This window comes from Thamnophis sirtalis, unplaced genomic scaffold (assembly GCF_051295495.1).
Source record: "Thamnophis sirtalis isolate CommonGarterSnake01/CBP01778 unplaced genomic scaffold, rThaSir2_p1.2 scaffold_1, whole genome shotgun sequence".
Lineage (NCBI taxonomy): Eukaryota > Metazoa > Chordata > Lepidosauria > Squamata > Natricidae > Thamnophis > Thamnophis sirtalis.
Window position 1 is genome coordinate 50,029,789 of NW_028261381.1, and position 22,265 is coordinate 50,052,053.

At 37.0% G+C, this 22,265-nt stretch overlaps 1 protein-coding gene across 2 annotated transcripts; it reads left to right on the forward strand.

The window, feature by feature from the left end:
- Positions 1-824: 824 nt before the first annotated feature.
- On the forward strand, positions 825-21,103 carry HACD2 (3-hydroxyacyl-CoA dehydratase 2). 2 transcript variants are annotated; one of them, XM_014071519.2, is made up of 7 exons: positions 825-1,039; positions 4,387-4,504; positions 5,766-5,784; positions 7,654-7,742; positions 15,959-16,080; positions 17,772-17,950; positions 20,694-21,103. In XM_014071519.2, exons 1-7 carry the CDS (start codon positions 879-881, stop codon positions 20,774-20,776), a joined length of 771 nt encoding a protein of 256 aa, XP_013926994.2. In that variant the 5' UTR covers positions 825-878; the 3' UTR covers positions 20,777-21,103. The 2 variants fall into 2 exon arrangements, with proteins under 2 accessions (XP_013926994.2, XP_087567922.1); XM_087711796.1 differs by lacking the exon at positions 825-1,039 and adding an exon at positions 1,580-1,596.
- Positions 21,104-22,265: the final 1,162 nt, after the last annotated feature.

Below are 22,265 nucleotides of genomic sequence, written 5' to 3' on the forward strand. Positions count from 1 at the left end.
ACTTGATCCCCAAAACCAAATCCTTGAAGATCAAAGACAAGGAACCTCCTATTGTCCTCACCATCATCCCTGGGAAAAGCCAGGCATCCCATGGCATTATAGCTTCACCACTTGTCAGAGTCTCTGGCTCTCACCCAAGAGAAACCAGTCCATTCATAACAGCCTTGTAGCAAATTAGTGGAGTCACCTTGTTTCTATCTTATCAGGGAGACCTGGAAGACAGGCAAAGTCTACTACAAATATTTTTAATATTTACAATTGCCATTCAAGAGTCACTTTGCAAAGAGAGATGGATGGCACATACATTTAATAAACAAAGACATCAATAGATAAAGTATTATTTCTCTTTTTTAAAAAAATCGCGGATCTGGTGAGGCTTGCCTCCATTGGAAGTTTTCAAGAAGAGACCCATTTTTCTCAAAAAGGTATAGGATTTTCTGCCCGAGCAGGGGTTGGACTAGAAGATCTCCAAGGTCCCTTCCAACCCTTCTGTTATTCTGTTACTTATTGGTCCACTAAATAGGGTCCAATGACAGACGCCGGAAAGGTCGTAAGGAAGGACGAATCCGAGTCAAACCGGGGGTGAAGAATGCGGTTTGCTGAGCCAGCCTAAACGCACGGCGAGGATTTACAGCGCTGCTGCGGTCGGCTGCTTAGGTACGCGGCGCTCTTCGTGCAGGCTCCCGATGCAGCCGCTCAGCCTTCGGCCGCTCTTCTCAGACCAGGCGGCCCCATTCCCCCTCTCCCTATCTCCCCAGGCGAGCCCGCGTGACGCCGCGGGAGGCGAGGCCCTCCTGGGCGGCCGCCTCGCTCAAGCTCCGCCTCGCGCGCCTGGCCTCGCGCTCTCCCGGCACAGGGGAAGCAGTTGAAACGGCGCCATGGCGATCTCCGGCAGCTGCAGCGGGAGCGGCCGCCGGTCAGAGAGCGGCTCCGAGAGCAGGAGCCCGCAGCTTCAGCAGGCCGGCGGCCGGGGGCGGAGAGGCCCCGGCGCTTTAGCGACGGCCTATCTAGTCCTTTATAACGTGGTCATGACAGCAGGGTGAGCGAGCGCCGGCGCACTCTTGGCGGGTGGGTGGGCTCGTCTTCGGGGCGCGGAAGGAGGGCGTTTGTTGGGCCGCTTCTGGGGGAACCCGGCGGCCCTCTGCCTCCCCTGGCTTCTCTCCCTTCCCTCTCCTGGACGAAATGGCCTTTTGATCCTTTGAACCTGCCTTTCTTTGCCTTTACCCGGGGCAAAGGTTGGAGATGCACATAAGCAGGCGCCTCTTCTCTTTGGGATCCTTACCGAGGACCCCAGTTTGGTGATTGAATAAGAAATATATATATTTTATTTCTAAGCGGGAGGCCATTGTATAATTAATATGCTTTGCTACCCCAAAGAGCTTTCCTTGTCATGCATCATCATGTATGCTTTTAATGGGGTAATAATGTTCAAGGCTTGGCGTGTTCTCGTTGTGCTGGGTGGTGATTGTGGAGGCTGAAGCGCTGAGCTTGGGCTCTGGGAAATGCTGTGGTCACCTCAGTTTGCACCTGTGGCAAGTCTTAAGCAATTCTCATTAGAAATAGCAGACTCCTTTCCTAAGGATGGAGACATAAGAGGTAAAGCACACCTTTGGTGGGTGGGGAAAAGTAGAGCAGTGTTTCCCAACCTTGGCAACTTGAAGATGTCTGGACTTCAACTCCCAGAATTCCCCAGCCAGCATTCTGGGAGTTGAAGTCCAGACATCTTCAAGTTGCCAAGGTTGGGAAACACTGAAGTAGAGGGATTAGGATTTTACAGTAACAGCTGGAAATAATTATAAGTAGTGCCCTTGATTTTCTTTTAAAAAGCATTTGAAGTCTAAAATGCAGTATTATGCTGATTAACATAGGGCATTTGGCATTTTCCAAAGAAATTATGACAATGTTTTGCATTATGCCTTGGATTATCTGCGGAATAACTTCTTTTAGCGCCTTAAATTGATTGGGGCTATTTCATCATCACTTTCTTAAACCATTACCTTAACTATGTAAGATAGATATGTGCCATGTTTGTTAAAATACATTTGTTCTTTTTGTTTGCCTATAGAATTACACTAACAAATGATTATTGGACTCTAATAATAATAAAGCAATCATTTGAATCTGATATGTTTGGGGTACATTACACATTTCTGTTTTACAACAGTACATACAACATTAAGGTTCCCAAGATTGAGCATACATGTGGTAAGAACATACTCAGAATATATGAGGTGTGTATGGGTTGAATTTTGAACTCGTGTGTCCATTCTAAATGTCAGCAGGTTGTCTTTCAGTATAATCAGGGTCATTTTCAACCATTTTTTTGGATGTATCACACTATCATATCACTATTCTATCACCTTATTGCTATCTAAAAAGAAAGAACAGCCAAGAGGTTGCTCAGTGATCATTGTCATAGAACTGCTTGTCAACTAAAGTTATCATTTGCTTTGGATGTATTTGCATATGGTGAGAAATAGGTGATATTTCTCAATGCTGATGCACCACTAATCCATGCATGTAATGCACAATATAAAAATTAAGTCACTAAGCTGCTCAGAGTTGCTTTGAATTGCAAGATGGGCAGCAAATAAATTTCATAATAATAAGTGATAGTTTTTGAAGAAGCAGAATGATAGTGAGAAAAATTGATTATGAACAATGTTTCTCATAAGAGTTTTTCCTTGCATCGATTATCTGATTATTTGCCTTATTTTCTGGTTAGGTGGACATTTCTAAACAAAATTTGAAACTGTAATTACTCTTATTTTAAAAAAACAGTTGTGTACAAATACCAATACAAGAATTGTTGTAAAGGTAAATCTACAAGCCAGTACTTTACTTTGCAGCGTGCTAGTTTTCCATTCAGTCTATTTAATTAAAGGGAAAAGAAGATAGGATATGAAACTTCATGGACAGATTACGACTGTAGGCCAGAAGATATTAAATGGGAAATGTTTGCAAGCATGTTAGTGAACCTAACTCCACAAGTATAGTCATTATCACAGCTTTCATGTGATACCACAATCTTGTAATTCCTGCAAAACCCGGAATGATGATCTAGAACTTCCAAAGAGTGTGCAACTCCATTCAGAACTGGATGAACAGCTCTAGCTAAAATGTATTTTCCCACCATCAGTTTCTGTCTAGTCTGTATTAAGTTGCAGATCATTTTCATCTATTCCAAAACTGTCTCTAAACCTCTGGAGCTCTCTACTTTCCCAGGGATTAGTGGATGTTTCTTAAAGATAAAGATGTGTTTCAGTAACAACTTTGTGACACTTTAAGTTGAGTAGAATAGATTTCTCTAGCAATGTTATCTCAAACATCAGCTGAACACATTCTGCTTTTAGAAACATAGAATCATAAGACTGGAAGGGACCTCAGAGGTCTTCTGGTCAAGCTCCTGCTCAAGGCAGTAGCCGTATACCTTTAAAACCTTATCTTTTGAAAGAATTCAAGTTCCAAAGTGCAGAAATCTAAAGCCAGCACAACATTGTGCCTCCTAAATTTCCCATATGCGTGCTTTGCCATAAATAACCATGAATGTGACTAAGCTGGTTCATTATGAGATTGCTAAATAATTCACATAGTAATTTTAAATTAAAATAACTCCCAGTCTAGTTTCCACTGAGGTTTTGCCTGCAGACACTCACCTATTTCCAGGTCCTGCAAGATTTTTTTTTCCAAAAAGGCTGACATGCATAACACCAACACCAAACAATGCATAACGCCAACTTTCTAAGAAAATGAGTCTTTGAAGTGTATATAATTACTCGGTAAGTCTCATTGGATCTACTGGATCCTAATAAAGAGTAGCTAGTAAAGTAGTAGTAGAACACAATGTATTTGATGATGTGCACTTGTGCTTTGTTTCTTTGGAGACATTTAATATTTAATTCTGCTCTTCATACAACATTGCATGACATTGGTAATCTTCATATGAGAGCTATGTGTTAGAGAAGTGAGCAAATCATTATCAGTTGATTAAACCTAATGGCTTTAGACTCAGTTTTATTCCTATTTTTCAGTTAATACAGGTGCTATTTACTTCTATTTAAAATGTTTAAAAGAAGCTCATTTTTAGCTTTGCAGTTGTAACTGTTAGACTATAATTCACAGTTTTTTCAGCAACCAGACAGGTAAAGCATATTTCTGTCTCGGTGGAATATAATGCTGAATCGCTTACTTTGAGAAGAGTATATTACTCTTAAAATATTTCATAGTGCATGGATCCAGATTGCTGGGGGCAATATGCTGACTCTGTGAACCACTTAGAGAGGGCTTTACCACTTAGTAAAGCACTATGAAGCAGTATATAAGTCTAAGTGCTATTGCTATTTCAATAAAAACATCACTGTGTTTTCCTATCTCTTTTTCTTCTAGGTGGCTTGTTATAGCAGTTGGTTTAGTCAGAGCATACCTTGCAACGGGTAGCTATCATAAACTCTATCATTCAATAGAAAAGCCTTTGAAATTCTTCCAGACTGGAGCTTTGCTTGAGGTAGGTGTATCTCAGGGAAAGTCTTCAAACCCTAGGCTGATGATGGCAAATCTATGAAATTTATGTAAGAGGTGGTGGTGACATGCCAGGCTTCAGGAATCCTTTGGAGGTTGTGCAAAAAGGCCTTGCTCTGGTGCAGCCCGAAACATCCAAAAATTGCACATTCTCATTTTCATACAATTTCCTGAGGCTCCAGAGGCCTCGCAAGAGCAGAACCCCCCCACATGACTTTCAAAGGGTCTGGAGAGGCCTTTGAACCCTTTGGAACTCAAATAGCTCTGAGGTGTCAGAAATAGCTCAATTTCCAAAGGGTCCAGAGACGAAAGGACAGTCTGAAGATGAGGTCTGGAGAGACCTTTTTTTTTCTTCAGGATACCAGAGTCAAGATTCTGATTTTTTTTTTTTTGTCACACCAAGCCGAAAAGGTTTGCTATCACTACCCTAGGCATTTCAACTTATTTCTATATTGTAATGCTGAGTTAATTAATATCCCTTTTAAATGCATCATCTTTTTGCAAGGTTTATTCTGTCAAATGAAAAAAAAATATTTGATAAAACATAATCATAATAGGAAGCATAATGATATCAGTTGCAACAAAGAAAGAATGACAAATAATAAAGTTACTACGTTCAAGTGAATGTGTTTTCCTTTGAAATTAAAGTTTAGGCATTTGACATATTTGGTAAAAATGTTTAATTAGAGACTTCATGCTTTTTTAATCACAATATAAAGAACAAATATTCTATTGATAGTTCATCAGAGAAAATTAAATTATTTTTAAAGGTGATTCAGATATCTCAAAGAAGCTCACATAACTGCCAGATCTTCCAACACGTCACTCACTCCTCTTCCCAATAATGCCAACAGAGGAGGGATTGCTTTATTTCATGGAGGAAGTTCTAATCTGACAATGATTATTGTTTCATGAACATACCCAAGGAAGAATAAATGTTTGAGAACCCCAGAATCTCTTTTAAAAGAGATAAGTCAATCTTTCTCTAATAATATAGTTTTCTAAAAGGTGGCTTCTCAGTACAGGAGAATTGTAAATGAAGAATTTAGTCATTGGTGAGATGAAAGTTGCACACAATTATTATTGAGTAGATAAGAGATACATGTTATGATAACAATGACTGGTGGAAATACTATTTAAGAACAATGCTCTTAGTCATAATCATGATTGTGGTAGTAAAGAAAAATTATAGTATTGTAGTAAAGAAAAATATGTGAGAAGTCTTAATTATTTCTGCCTTTTTTTAGATCGTGCACTGTGCAGTAGGTAAGTTTTTTAATTAAATATTTAATATATCTTTCTTGGAAGGCAAGGAGGGAATTCTATTTGTATTCTGTGGTCAGTCATTTAAAGGAATAGCAATTATATATAGTATGACATACATCCAGTTTCTCAGTATTTGGTTTTCCTTATTTTTGTTTTAAACATGCATTTGAACATGCAAATATAACTGTTTTCTCAAAAGTAAGAATTGCATATTCAGACTAACTGAAGGTATTTCAACGTCATGTTTATTGTTTATATTGAATTTAGCATTAACAAATATAGCATTTGTTATGGTGTTAATTGTTTAATAATAAAAATTGGCCTACTATTGCTTCATACTGCTTATGGAACAACTGTTAGGTATAAACATTAAAGTTTGCCAAAATAAAATGCAGCATTTTGAAGCTATTTATTTACAAGTTGAAAATTTGATCCAGTTTTCTGTTCTTCTGGCTTCATCAAAGGAAAGTCAAAGTGATCTCCACCCCCCCTGCCTTTAAAAAAAAAAAATAGCTGACCTGACTTCCAGAAAGCAAATGAGCATGTTATTTCAACTGCCAGGCTAGAAATAATCAAACTTAGGCTTTCAGTTAGGTGGAAAAAGTCATTTTGCAGGACCTCTGAGGAGAGATCATTGTCCTGGGACAAATAGGCAAACAGGGATGGAGACCAGTCAGAAAGGGAATCCAAAGGAGAAGGAAGAGTTAATAAGGTAAGGATAGTCACAGGCAAGAGATGGGTTTTAATTAAGTTATCCTCAGCATTGTCCAAAGGGAAGAATGGCCTTTAATAAGCCATGCTGAACCTCTGCCTAGTCCACATAGATAGTAGTCTGCTCTTCCCTCCACACCCCCACCCAATGCCTTTTGGCTGTCTCAGATTTGTGCAGTTGTGGACTGGATCTTCATGAAGGATCTCTGCTTCAGGCCAAGGGTCTGAATATCTGAATCTATTACAGTTGGAAAACAGTATCCCATTTGTCACCAGATGTCTAGGAACTTCCAACACCTAGCATAGTTTATTATTTGTTATATAAAAACAAACTTTCTACATGTATGTATCTAATAACTCAGTGACAAAATCTAAAGCAAAATTTGATTATGTTGATTGAGAGAAATGCAATTGAATTAAAAATAGTGCTTTGCATATGCACAAATGTTTAGAGGTGAGAACTGATATCACTTTACTAGTATTAAACTATATTGATTTATGGAAAGATATGGGTTTTACACATGAAAAATCTTTCATATATTGCCTCTTCCAGAGTTATTAATTAGTTAATGCTCTTCAGACATTTCAATGGAAATGTTTGGATTTCAATTATAGTCCCTAAAGAATCATTGGTGCCATGAAAATAAAATTTCTGGGGGGAAATTTATATTTCCTTCATCTGACACAGGCAGTTGAATATTCACATCATTTATTCAGATATGACATTGTCCCTTTACTGTCTGAGATAAGTGCTGTTTCATAAACACGAGTTTACTTGAAAAGGCTATTGTTGTAATTGTCTTACTGGGTGATTTGTTTCTTTCTGTGCTTGGCACCAGCATCTAAGAATCTCATACAAGTATGTCACATGGGACATAATATCCTCTGTTGTTTTAGCTCTGGCATCTGATAATCAGAAGGGAAACTAGTCATGCGTTTAGCAAATTTATTACTTGAAAATCATAGTTTGCCATATTTTGAGGTTCAGCTATAGCAGTGATGGCTAACCTTTTTGTTGTCATGTGTCGAACAACAAATGCAATGCACGTGACACACACACAAACGTTGTGTCGTCGTCGTCGTCCCCGTCCCCCCGTGCCCTGTTTTAGGCCTAGTTTAGGAGCTCAAAAATGTATTAAATCTAAATTGTCTTTACAGGGATTGTTCCTTCTTCTGTTGTCTTGACTGCTTTCCAAATCATGTCAAGAGTTTTTCTGACATGGGGCATAGCCCACAGTGTAAAAGAGGTAAGTTGAGATTGAACTATTTTATTCATCCTTTATCATGAAGCTCCTATCTCTGTTCACTATGGACATCACTATATAATCTATTTTGCTGATATCAAATGTGTATGTAGACATGCAGTAAACAAATAACTTTTCGGTGCTGTTGATTTTAATGTCATATTTCAACACTTTGGACATGTAATTTAGAATATTTTTGGTAGACATTATTTTGTTGCCATTTAATATATCTCAAGTGAGATTCAGTAGGGTTGAAGAGAACTAGGAATCATTATCCAATACCTTGTTTGGAAAGCACAATCAACATTCACGTGAACAGTTTCATTTTTTACTTCATTGGTTTCATTTATTGCAACCAATTTTCCATAATCCAAAGTTATCATTATTATTTATTAAGGTTGTATGGCCAGATACCTTTCTAAGTGATTTTGAGCAGCTCCCAATTTTAAAAACTATATAAAGGAAAATATATATATTTTTAAGTAATTTAGTTTGCAATTTCCAGGTAGCACTGCTGGAAGACTTGAGAGAGGATCTGTTTTTCAAACCTTTAAGCAGTTATAATGTAGATTCCATTGGAATACAGGGCGGGGCATAACCTTTTCCTAGGGGGTCACAGCAACACTTGTAATAACAACACAAATAATTCATACACCATTCGAAAGCCCATCAAAAACTGAGTTTATTGACACGATTTAATAGTCAGTATGACCACCATTTAACCCTTCGAACAGCATTCAAACGAGGTGGATAAGAACACAACAAATCTTCAAACAGTTCCGTTCGATTTTCCAGATTTTCCAGAGGGCGGGGCATAACCTTTTCCTAGGGGGTCACAGCAAGATCGACAGCAGTTTACAACTTCCGCGACACCTCATTTTAAAGCCCATAAAAAACTGAATTGAATGAGCTATTAAATGTTAAATTTGTTTCGGTTGAAACTTTGAGAATGAATTTGGAAACTGTGTTGAAAAATCTGGAAAATCGAACGGAACTGTTTGAAGATTTGTTGTGTTCTTATCCACCTCGTTTGAATGCTGTTCGAAGGGCTAATGGTGGTCATACTGACTATTAAATCGTGTCAATAAACTCAGTTTTTGATGGGCTTTCGAATGGTGTATGAATTATTTGTGTTGTTATTACAAGTGTCGCTGTGACCCCCTAGGAAAAGGTTATGCCCCGCCCTGTACATAGTTGTAGTTCTAATATAATTTAAACATAAGATTGGAAATAATCCCAATCTCTTAACTATAGCAAAGTAGGAACTTAAAAATAGAACACAAACATCCAAAATTAAAATTGTAGCTGTAAGTGTAATTTTATTGATTATCTAAGCAGCCCAGGCTAGTTGAAAGGATGTATTGTTTTCTTTGAAAAAATAGTTACTTGCATTGTTACGAAAGCATTCTACATTTCTTTTGAAAGGCTGTCTACATACCTGAGTTCTTTGAACAAGTTCAACTATTGAGGATGTTGTAAGATGCATGTGTTTGATCTCTTGCATAAATCTTCTATGTCTTTTTCAAGTCTTTTAGGGAGAGAGTTAATAATTTTGTTCAGATTTCTCTTGAATATAATTTTCTCTGAAACAAAATAAAACTATCTTACCTTATTTGCCAGTCTAATGAAGGGATTATCTGTTTTGGTATCAAATATATGATAGCAGATTGTTCTTCTAATGTTTTCTTGGATGATTTTTAGTGCTAATATTAATTGCATGAGTCCAATGATGCCTGAAGAATGTGCTTTTTCTACTAAGAGGATAACATTGTTAACTTCGCCTGTCTTTTCTCCCTCTTTCAAAAGTGGAATTCAAGAGGAAAAACCTGCCAAATCTTTAATTTAAATCCTGTTTTCTTACTTTTCATTAGGAAAGATAAGTGACTCAAAGATAGGGGTGCCTTGTATGATTTCCCTTTAAATCAGTATGGCAAGCAAATGTGAATTAAAGCCAAAACTTTGTATGTCAGATTGAAGACAATATGCCAACATTCAAGGGTATTGCAAACTAGTAGTTAATCAGACTTCGGTATATTTTGTTTCCTTGATGTGTTAACTTTAATATCTTTACATTATTCTCAGATTCTTTAGTTGGTGGGAAAAGCTTGGTGTCCAGTACTATAAAGCTCTTATTCAGAACACTGATATGTCATTAGCTTTCTGCGTATTATTTTGATGGGCAATTTATGATGTACATGGCAGAATGAACCCAGTGATCTCTATACTCAGTTTTAAAAACTGAGATTTCACCAATTTAATCTAGTTTAATCCATACCTTGACAACTAATCTTCTTAGCAATATATATATAATATAAATATATAAATATATAAATAATATATAAATATATAAATAACTTGGTATTGCTGAAAGACTCAAAAAGCAAATGAATCTCCCTTTCAAATGTTATTGAGCAAAACTTCCAGTCATGGCTACGCATGTTGAAAGTTTGCAATGCTAAGATTATTGTCTCTAATAATAATATGGAATAATATGGATGAGACTTTTTTTGTGGGAGTTATTGAGCTGATGTTAGCAGAACAAGTATGCAGCTCTCTTGAAGATTACCTGAACTTTTTCATTCAGGGTACTGCTTCCAGGTTTAGTATTGAGGCAACATTGGCCACTCTCTTAGAAGAGCTTTGTCAGGACTTGAATGGGGGTAATCTATCCCTCCTGATTTATTGGAACTAGCAGCAGTTTTTAATACCATCAATCATGATATCTTATTGGACTGTCTGCAAACATTTGGGATAGGTGTTGTTTCTTTTGGTTCTTTTTCTTCCTCAGTGGACAGTTCCAACCTGTGATGGTGGGGGAGGAGAGTCTAGCTGAGTGACCTTTGTTGTGTAGATGCTCTAGACCAGTGGGTCTCAACCTTCCTAATGCCGTGACCCTTTAATACAGTTCCTCATGTTATGGTGACCCCCAACCATAAAATTATTTTATGTTTTCCATATTTTTTCAAAAATATGTGTTTTCCAATGATCTTAGGCGACCCCTATGAAAGGATCGTTCGATCCCCAAAGGGTCCCGACCCACAGGTTAAGAAGCGCTGCTCTAGACTGAGGTCATCCCTCTGTCCCCTGCTATTTAACATCTACATGAATCGGCTGGGAGAGATCATCTGATGGTTTGATGCTTAGTATCAATTGAGAAAGAGATACTGGTAATGTTACTTACCAGTTCCTGTAGGCTATGGGAATCTGGGATGAGAGAATAGACTGAAGTGCGATCATGGCAAGTCAGAGTTGGTGTTGATACATTAAGATTCTCTGTCACCATCAGAAGTGTTTCTTGATGAGCAAACACAACCTATCAGAGAGAGCAAGTTCATGAATTGATACCTTCTGGACTCATGGCTCTAGCTAGTGTACCATTTGTGATCCTACCTGTAGCAGGAGCACCTAAATAGAGCTTATCATCACCATCCAGTTGGATTGGATGAGTATAATGGACTCTTAGGCCTTAAAGACTACTTTAAGTTAGTCCAAAGTTGGTCCAAAATGAGCAGTATACTTCATGTGTTCCAATATCATCAGCAAATAAGACAAAGTTTTCCCAATAGTTTTCCAGATACAATTTAAGGTGTTAGTTTTAACCTCTAAAGCCCTTTATTATTTACAACACAATAGCTATATGATCACCTACTCCAACCACTACTGGCCCGAACTGACCAAAGAGAGATATTTTTGAGAATGGGAGGGTTCTGCCTTTCTTTGACAGCACCAATATTGTGCAACAGCTTCCCAGCAGAGATTAGGCTAACCCCCTCCCAGTTGACATTTTGGAAGCTACTAAAGACAGAATTGTTTCGGAGATCCTTCCCCTGATTTTATCACACAATTTGAAACTACTATTTTTATTATGTTCATTCTTATATTTGGTGGGTACTGTTTTATTGTTCTTACTGAGAACTTTGTGCTATAGATGTTTTAACTGGTTTGTATAAATATAAACATATAATTTTTACTTTTCTCAAAATGTGAACTCTACTCACAGGGAGGGAACCTAAAAGGCTATTAACTTTCTTTAAACAAGGTTCAAATTGCCTCACTGTGGGGCCTGGGCCCCATGTTGGGAACCTCTGGTGTAAGCCACTAGGTTTTTTTTAAAATCAGAATAGAAATAAGTAAAATAAATAAATATGTTTAAATTTTGATAGATTTATTGTTTTTCTTTATTTGTGCAACAGTAAAGAATGAATTCCTTACTGAGGACTATTTTTGAAAGAAAGAATTCCTTACTGAGGACTATTTTTGAAAGAAAGAATATTTGTTTACCTGATATTGGAGAGAAATAAACCAACTATTGATTGTAGATGGAGGGATAGCTGTGTTTCATTTTAAGCTATGAATTATTTGTTAGTATAGCAGCATTAATTATTTATAGTAACTCCAATACTCTATTAGTTTTGAATGATGCTGAAAATGGTTTTCCAGTCATTAACCGATCTTGAGTAGCCATTGTTTAGTTCATTACTCTTGTCATTGGAAGAATCTTGTCATTGGAAGAATGGAATGCAAAATAGTGTTTATCATATGCCCAGTAGGTGGCAGTAGTTGACATAAGATAAAATACTTATGAGAGTTTAATAGGACATGAAATGTACTGTCTGCAGTCATGTATGAAGTTTTTTTTTAAAAAAATAATAGCACAGAGGGAAGATTTAAGTGCAAATCAAAGCTTTTTCAGTAAATACTAGCAAAGTGAGGGATATTAGTCTCTTCTCTCTGCATGATGCATAGTTAATGAAATGATACTACAATCAATGTATTTAACACTGCAAGAAATTAGAACCTGTAATTTGCTAATTGACATATTTCTGAAAACGCAGGTGTCTCCTTAAACTGAAGTTTCTTTTTGTATTATTAACAGCAATATCATTGATATAAAATATTGATCACTTTAGGCAGAGTATTCTTTTGAAAAGTAGAATCATTGACTGTTCTTTTCTAGCACAGAAGCCAATCGTAAAGCATTGTTCTTTATTCAAACATTATCACATGGTTACTTGTATGATGTCATTTGAGCTATTTTTCATAGAGAGAACAATCCCATTCATCTTCTCTGCCCTGGTAGAGTCTATATAGTGGTGTTTTGTCTGCATCAGCCAATTATTACCTTAGAACACTCTTCTTCAACCCAATTTTATTGGTACTAAGTGATAAGGTTCCTCCCTCAATTCTTTCTTCCATTCCTCTTATTCTGTACTATCAGAATGCATTGGTGAGATAACCAGCTGTAAATTCTATTCCCCAAATATCTTCCATATTGAATCTATTTCAGAGGGAGAGCTGTCCAAGAATCAGTGAGGGAGTCTTGAGAGAAACAGACAACAATTACATAAACAAAGAGGGCTAAAACATTCCCTAAATCCCAGGGAAACAAGACCATAAGAGAAGATACACAGGCAAGCTCCTGAAGTAAAACATAATCTGGTCTACCAAATTGATGTCAACCTTACAAGGTAGATCAGGAAACAGACTTCTCAGGGAGAGTAGAATGATACTTTATTGAGACATAATAAACTTGCAAGATTGCTTTGCCTTCTCTCCATGTTGGAATGACATATAGTACCAGTAAACCTTTCTGTTCATACAACTCTAATTTTGATTTTTTTAAAAACATGGACTAAATGACCAGTTGTTTCCCTTTTGCATAAAGGAGTGTCAGAATGTCATCTACACGAATAACTGGTTTTTTTTCATAGATCTACACCTCTCCTTCAGCATTTTTTGCATGCCCTTGACACTAGGAAGTCTGTTGCATTTTGCTTCAGCAGAAACATATCCTTTCTAAAAGAATCCCACATTTGTTCATTTCCTATGTTAGCACAAAGCAAGGTATTTCAGTTTCATTTCAGTGTTTTTGAAGAAGAGTGATGGCAGCTCTTAATCCTTTCTTTGATCTCAGTTAAGTGACTATAAAAGTTCGAGGCCACTTACAATGGTGCTTAAAAGTTTATGAACCTATTTGAATTTTCAATATTCATGTTTTAGGTCATATTCATGTAGAAATACTGAACATTAAAACAATTAATGAGACTTCATTATATAACATAGGTTTGCTCATCTTAGCAGTTTTTTGTGGGAGCACGCTTTTATCCAAGATCTTTCATTTATTCTCCTAGTTTCAGCCTTCCTAATTAATTTGGCAGTATCAATTGAACTTTCAATTTCAACAAGATGGGATTGGCAAGGCTCACTCCTCCCCCACCCCAGTTTTTATTTTAGCTGTCCCCTTCTTTCTGATAGATTATCTGGCTGATTCCTCATATGTATGTTACAGAGACCATAACAAAGAACATGGTTTTAGCAATAGCAGTAGACTTATATACCGCTTCATAGGGCTTTCAGCCCTCTCTAAGCGGTTTACAGAGAGTCAGCATATTGCCCCCAACAATCTGGGTCCTCATTTTACCCACCTCGGAAGGATGGAAGGCTGAGTCAACCCTGAGCCGGTGAGATTTGAACCGCTGAACTGCTGATCTAGCAGTAGCCTGCAGTGCTGCATTTAACCACTGCGCCACCTTGGCTCTCTTACCTTGGTTAAGGTAACATGGTTAAGGTTCCCTGCAGGAGAGTTTCAATACAAGTAGTCCTACAATAAACAATCAGGACCAGAATTTCAATTGTTCAGCAAAGCAGTTATTAAGTGAGTCATGTCTCATTTTGCAACCTTTTTTTTAGAAACATAGAAAACTTGCAACAGAAAAAAACCTAGCAGTCTATCAAATTGTCAGGCCTGGAAGCCATTTTTTGCATTGGGCCTTCAGGCCTGCTACATTTATTGCTATGGGAAACTGGGGAGGGGGATTATATGGAGTGGGATAGATTTAGTCAAAATAACATTTATTTCTCAGAGAGTCAAGGATATCTTGCCCTGCACCTGGAATGGCATGACTGGGAGGCATCTCCAGTTGGGATTGGAACATGTGATGGACATGTGGGTGCTGGGCAGGGACTTGAACTTTTGTTTTGGTGGGGAAAACCTAGAAACTTTCAGATTCGGGTTTTCCCTGATGTGCCAATGTGACATCTCTAATAAAATGGAACTTTGAGGAAACTCAAGCCTCAGAGTCTTCTTTCGTTAGGGATGTTACTTGGAACCCTGACACAAGTCTGTTTTCTTTTTAATTATTTATTTTTAATGTTTTATTTATTTTTAATTTTTACCAGATGATGGACATATGTTTATCAGAAGAATGTTTTAACTCAGTTACTAGTGACTGACTGACTACCTCTGCTGGAAGTTGGTTCCAAGCTTCCACCACTGTCTATGAAGTAATTGTAATACTTTATGATATTACTTTTGAACATCCCTCCTTCTGAAATTCTGCCCCCGTGTTCTTAATTTTGCCATGGCTGTTAAGCAAATCACTACAGTTAAGTGAATCATGCATTTGTGAAATGATGCAATTTTTTTGTACACCTGAGCCATTGCATCTGAATGTGCAGCAATTCCCAAAAGATAATAAATGTTACTGACGTCGAGTCCAAAGATGTAATTTTCTCCTAATCTTTATCCTTTTCTATAATACAACCGAAATAGTTTCCAGATGAAGCTTTTATTATTTAATTGCCTCTAAATCAAAGTTTTACAGGGATTCTTAAGAATGTTTCTACTTGAACCCTCCTTTTATTCATCCAATTTCTTTCTTTTCTTATTATAGAAAATCAGTTAAACAAATACAGAATAGCCATCCAGTATCTTTTGACTGGTAGAGCTAGGAGCTGTGTTGAAGTCACCCCTCTGAAGTCACCCAGAATTCTTTACAACAATGCATTACATAGACTCCTTCTTTCTGCTGAATTTGCTGTCTTTTAATTATTTCATTTTAGAGTAATAGCACAAATCAGAAGTTGGTATTTTAAAAACGAAGAATCATGTGTGCAACATTTCTTATTTTCTAAAAGACTCCGTTTCAGTGTTTATTAATGGGGGAGGCAAAAATCAATTTAAACCTACCACTTTCCTGTAGTCTGTTCTGGAGGGAGAATTGAGATGGCTTTTAAACAATAATGAAGAATGAATCTGTGTGATTATATGTGCAAAGCTTGAAATCATTGGAAGGATGGTTATGCCGAAGCCTCATGTTGCCTGATTTGTATGGTATGATTCACATGCTTGGGGTGAAAGAATATAAGCACGGATTGATATTTTAGATTAGATATATAATTTATTTCCCACTTTCAACAGCAGCATTTATCTTTTATAGGTGCAAAGTGAAGATAGCATCCTTCTTTTTGTCGTCGCCTGGACGATCACAGAGATCGTCCGTTACTCTTTCTACACATTTAGTTTACTGAACCATCTTCCTTATTTTATCAAGTGGGCCAGGTAAGGTGATTAAATACTTAATAATTATCAGTTTAAGAAACAGTAGCTCAATGAAGCAGAAGAGAAACAGACACTAGGTACTTTATGTAAGGAAAGAATTTAATGAAAAGCATTTGGATTTGAAGGACCTATTTTGAGCATGGAAATACTGTTTCAGATGTGAAATGTTTAAATATTCTAAATATTTTGTAATGTAATGTTTCAAGCTCAGGAGCAGAGCGTCCTCAGACTACAACCATTCATCCAACAACCATTTAAACTTGCCACAGTGCTGAACAAGAAGTTGCAATCGCTTCTTGGGTACTGGCCATTATAGCATCCACATGCTCACATGATTATGATTTTGGCACTGAGTACCTGGTTTGTGATTACAAGATTGCCGTTAGCCACAGTAATGTGATCGTGATTTCTGACATTTCTTGCTGGTTTTCTACGAATAAAGTCAGTGGGAAAGCCAGCAGGAAATCAGAAGACTCGGTCACATGAGGTCCTCACTTAATAATGGCAACCAGGACGGCCCAAAATACTGTTACTAAGTAACATGGTCATGTGTTGTTGCACTTTATAATCATGTCACTTAGCAAGATCAGTCCCAATTGCCATCATAACTTGAGGACTACCTCTATTCCAATGTAAAATATTTCCAAAAAGATTGGAACAGCCCATTTACCATTTCAGATAAGGAGTTTTGAAGTTGAAATGATTTGCATCTAAAGCCTTTTGCATAGGAAATGTGTTTGACTGCCTTAGAATTGCTCTGACTTTGAAGATCATTAAGAACATCTGGGTGCTGTAGGACTTGGAGAAGTCGTGTTTTGATTGGGTTTCAAAAGACCCTTTGCTCCCCTTTCAGTTTCCTACAATTAAGTATAAGATAGGAGAAGGGGCATTAGGATTGTTGCTGTTTTATGTGCTTGCAAAGGAAGAAAGTCAATAGAATTGGATCCATTTTGCTTAATAAGGCATGTGCATGAATACTTGGGGGGGGAGAAGAGTGCATGGAGGGGGCATTATTTTCTTTCTTTTGCATATTCAGAGAACTAGTTGATGAGCAATTGCATTTTTATTTTGCAGTAATAATTGGTAAAGCACATAAGCATATAGCCAGTTAGTGTGCTGTAGTTTCCAAGCTGTTTCTATTTAAAAGTATCCCTTACTTATTTGCAGAAGAGTTAACTTTTCTCAAGGACCACCCGTTTTTCTTTTCTATATACTGGACTCCTTTTCCTTTCATTTATTTTTAACCTGTCAAATGGCTCTTTAATTTGTCTTCATATGTCTCTCTCTCCCCCTTTTCTTTGTTTGTCCCCTCTTTCAACTGTCTTGCTATTTTTGATTAAGGAAATGTCCAGGAAATCCTTTGCAGAATCCTACTGAAGCAACAATCTATACTTATGAAGCAGTTCTGTTTTTGTTCTAGAGGTTCCCAGTGTTTTTAATGAAAGTTTATCCAAGTAAATATGTATTAGATTATACCCTGAATTCCTAGAAATGAAAAAAAATGCAGTTTATTAAATTTAACTTTGAATATTTTATCCTCAAACAAGGTATAATTAATCAATTATAAGAAATTTTATAATGATTTGGTTATGAAATGGGGGTATCTTTAAGTCATTGAAATTTCAATAAGTATGTCTAGAATTGCCTCTCTGACTTTTATCTCTATGTGAATATTTGTTTTGTTTTTGTAGGTATACTTTATTCATCATACTATATCCAATGGGAGTTACTGGAGAAATGCTCACAGTGTATGCTGCTCTGCCCTTTGTCAAGCGATCTGGTTTATTTTCTATTAGTTTACCTAACAAATATAATTTTTCATTTGACTACTACACATTTCTGATCCTGGTTATACTTGTTTACATTCCAGGTAAGTGCAAATTCAGTTCATATTTTCTTGCCTCATGTGTATCTAAAACAATTTCAAAATATTTGTAATCTTTTGCAGTTAAAGATTTTGTGTGTTGGTATTCTTGCAAAAAAGCTGGCAGGATAATTTTCAGACCTGACTTCTGGGAGTTGTCCCATAATAGAATTCTATGTGGAAAATACACCCCAATCATCCAATAAGGTTCTCTGGTTGAAAATCAACTAGTAATCCCAGTTCTGCCTCTTAACCATTACACCAACCTGTATGACTATGTAGCAATAGCAATAGCAGTTCGACTTATATACTGCTTCATAGGGCTTTCAGCCCTCTCTAAGTGGTTTACAAAGTCAGCATTATTGCCCCCACAGTCTGGGTCCTCATTTTACCCACCTCGGAAGGATGGAAGGCTGAGTCAACCCTGAGCCGGTGAGATTTGAACCGCCGAATTGCAGTTAGCAGTCAGCTGAAGTGGCCTGCAGTACTGCACTCTAACCACTGCGCCACCTTGGCTCTTGCATGTTTTAAGATTACCACAGTGAACATAAATATACAGTTCCTGTGAAGGGGGTTTCTGCAACAGTTGTTATAATGATCACCTGCTTAAGCTCAGAACTGTCAGCCCTGCATGGAAAATCTACACATCTGTTAAATATACAAAATTCTTCACTAAATCTCTCTTTCCTGCATTTTGTTCTGGCAACTTTCCACATTAGCTGGGCTACGCAGATTTCACATTGGGCTCTTCCTCGCAGCCCCATTTATGGTTTTTCCCTTCCACCATTGAAAAGCCAGGAAAGCATCTCCTTTTCAAAACTGATGCCCCCCCCCCCCCCAAAAAAAACACATTATTTTTACCTCATGCCTCAAGGGTGAGTAAGCAGCAGCTCCTGCTGCTGCTATTAAAGGCAGCACTGTCCAGCAGGCGTTTATTACCTATTTCTGGATGACATCAAGAATGTTTCCCTCCTTCCCTCATGGCCATCCTGGTGTGATAGAATAAATATCAAGTTAAATAAAAAATATATCAACTTATAATGTTACCCATCTATAACAATTGAACTGTTTGAAGTGATGTTTTTGCTTTTCTCTTGTTCACCAGAAACAACAGCTTTGCAAGACTGTTCTCCCTATAGTTGGAGACCCGACTCCCCATCCATGCACATACTCCCTTGAGGGTGGCCAAGGAAAGTCACCATTAAGGGAGCATGAGGGTGGCTTTCCTTTGTGGAAAAAGGAAGGGGACAGGCTTTGTGGAAGGCTGGGACAGGTTACACAATGCTTGAGATTGGCAGAGTGGAATGAGGCAGTGGGCTGTGTAACACTTACCAAGTAAAGCGCTTGTGCAAAAAACAAAACAAAACAGTTTTTAGAGAGACCAGTCTACAAGCCCCATGCCAGTCTGCAGAGCCAGCTTTTAAGGACTTTCCTGAAGGATAAAAGAGAGGAACAGGTCTTACCTCCTATGGCAAGATGTTCCAAAGAGCAGGAGCCATGGCAGAAAAAGCTCTTTTCTTGGATCTCACCAAGTGGAATGCCTTGGCTGACGGGATCTGTAGTAGCCTCTTCTGCCAGTACAAATGGGATGGGCGAATCCCATCGGGGAAAGTCAATTCCGCAGGTATGCTGGACCCACACTACAAAGGGCTTTAAAGGTAGTAACCAACACTTTTTGAATTGCACCCAGGGACAGATCAGTAACTGGTGCAACCCACTTAAGAGTAGTGTTTCATGTGCCACACTAGAGTCCTCCGAAATTTTCTGCGCTGCTGCATTTTGGACCAATTGTAGCTTCCAAATGCTCCTCAAGGGTAGCCCCATGCCCTTGTTCCTAGCGGAACATCTCTTTTCTGCTGGACCACTTGATTTCACTTCATTCTTCTTCAAAAGCAACTGGCAGCAAGGTGGGACCTGCTCTTTGAAGATGTGCCCTTAGTAAGCAGTCCATATCAGAATCAGGAGGATTAGCCCATTGTCATCTGTTTTCCTAGATTTAGAAAGAAATCGGTGCACTGATTGAACAACAAAAGTTGCAAATTTAATGTTTCTGTTACTAGAAGATACGATCTCTGAAAATCTTTCTAAGGCAACCCCCAGGAGTCAGCACTGTCTCAAAGGCATAAAAGAAGAAGATACGATATTAGACAGCAGCATTTTTATTGTATTGTGCTGTAATTGAAGCATAAATCTTATCAAAGCAGTGCTTTTTCATGGGAAGAAGCAGAAACTATTTGAACAGAAACTTTCTGCAGCTGTTACATCAAGAATGAGATAATTGTTTTTGTGAGATACTGATTTTTTTTGAAAGAAGGGTATATTTACAGTGTCCAAAGAAAAGTGAATAATGGAAAGAAAAGGAAGTAGAGGAAAGAAGGACAGTTTAACTTCTGAATATTGAAACTAGTAGCTATCATTTTCTTTTTGATTTGACTTGTTTTATTAATTAAATAACTTCTGCAGGGTATACTAGGACTAAGTATTGCTTGTACTTTAAGCATATTATAGTCTGTCATAGAGGAAAAATGCAATTAATTGAATATTGAAATGAAAGGTGTCCAAAGACAAACTGTTTAGCTAATTAGTGTTTCCTGGGTAGTTTTTTACCCTGATATATTGAAAGGGACCAAAAATGCAACTTTTGAGATACCAATGTCTTTGTGTGAGAGCCTTTGAATATATGAAACTAATCAAAATGTGCATATATAAAACTCTTTATTTATAATTACCCAATTCTGTTGTTTTTCAGTCTTCCCTCAGCTGTATTTTCATCTGTTACATCAGAGAAGAAAAGTACTCTCTGTTACTGAAGAACACAAGAAATCTGAATAATTCCAACTTCTATTTAGAGTTGTGCCCAAATATGTGTACAAACAGGAACCTACCCAAATATGAACACTCAATCCAAGTTATAAATAATACAGAATACAATACAGAATAGAGAAACTCAAAATAAATACTTGATCAACTGCTCAAATATTACTAAAATTATCAACAGTAGTAATTTTTGGTAAAATCATTATCCTATGAAATTGCATTTTCCAGCATGTCTTGTTATAGTGAAACCTGTTTTTATTTTTTAACTATTATCTCTTGATTAAAAACTACCATCACATGCTTGATAATTAAGGTCATAGATAATTAAACATTATGCTTGGATTAGGATTAGAATTATTTCAAATTTTGCATGTCTTACATTGCATCATAACAATATTATCTGGAATGCTTTGAAACATTTGCCTAAACTGCCATCAGCTTCCTAAAAATTGCTTATTCTGATCTTACAGAAAATCATATTCATATCCAACAAGCCTAAACAAAGAGACAGTGTTACCATTTTAATAGCTGTAACCAGTTGCATAATCTGCACAACAGATTTTGTTTTATGTAGTTGGGCCTTAAAATACTGCATTGTTGCACAAGAGTGAATGAGTGTTTTAGACATGCAACGTAATCAATACCTCAAACTTGGATGTTCTCTTGCTATTCTTGAGTGCTTCTCTCCACCAAAACCCTGTTTTATTGAAATGCACACATTATAGCTAATTTGTTTTTATAATCTGTATTTAATTGTTGAAGTACAAAGAGAATAAATACAAAGAAAATATACAAAGATAGGAAAATAATAAAAAAGACTGCTACATTAAAAAGAGTAAAAAATAGAAAAAGTAAATTACTTTTCAGTGATACAACTTCCTCCTTTCCTCCCTTTGTATTTCTAACTACTACACTAGTAGCTTTAGGTAATTCGTGATTGATATTGACAAAAAAAACCTTTTGTTATGGCTTTAAAATTGCTGTCCAAATTCATCCAATTGCAATCTGTTAAGGAAATGTTGATACTTTTTAGAAAAATAAGCATTTAGAGAAGTTGAAGATACTTTTCTTAAAATCTGTTCATGTAAAATTCACAACATTTTAAGGTCCATTAATTTTGGGCATCAAGTTGATGCTATTGCATGAAATTTTAATGTGTTTCAAAGCTAACTCATTTGGAAAATAGATATTTTATATGGAAAATTATTGAGGAATCTTTGAAAATGTTTTATTAAATAACTGCTTTGAAGAAAACACAAATTGTCATTTATATTTTTAATTAGACACCATCATGGTAAGGGGATAAGCTTTATTATTGCTAAAAATGATGCTGGCATTGCTCATTTTCCCTAGTACTACATTTATGTACATTAACTTATAGTCTAGGAAGCATATCCTTGTTTACTCCATCGCAGTAACTTACTTTGCATCTCACTGTCACTTTTTACTTTGTTCTACCATGGGGGATGTACAGGAACCTTTGGCATTCTTGTTGATCATTCTT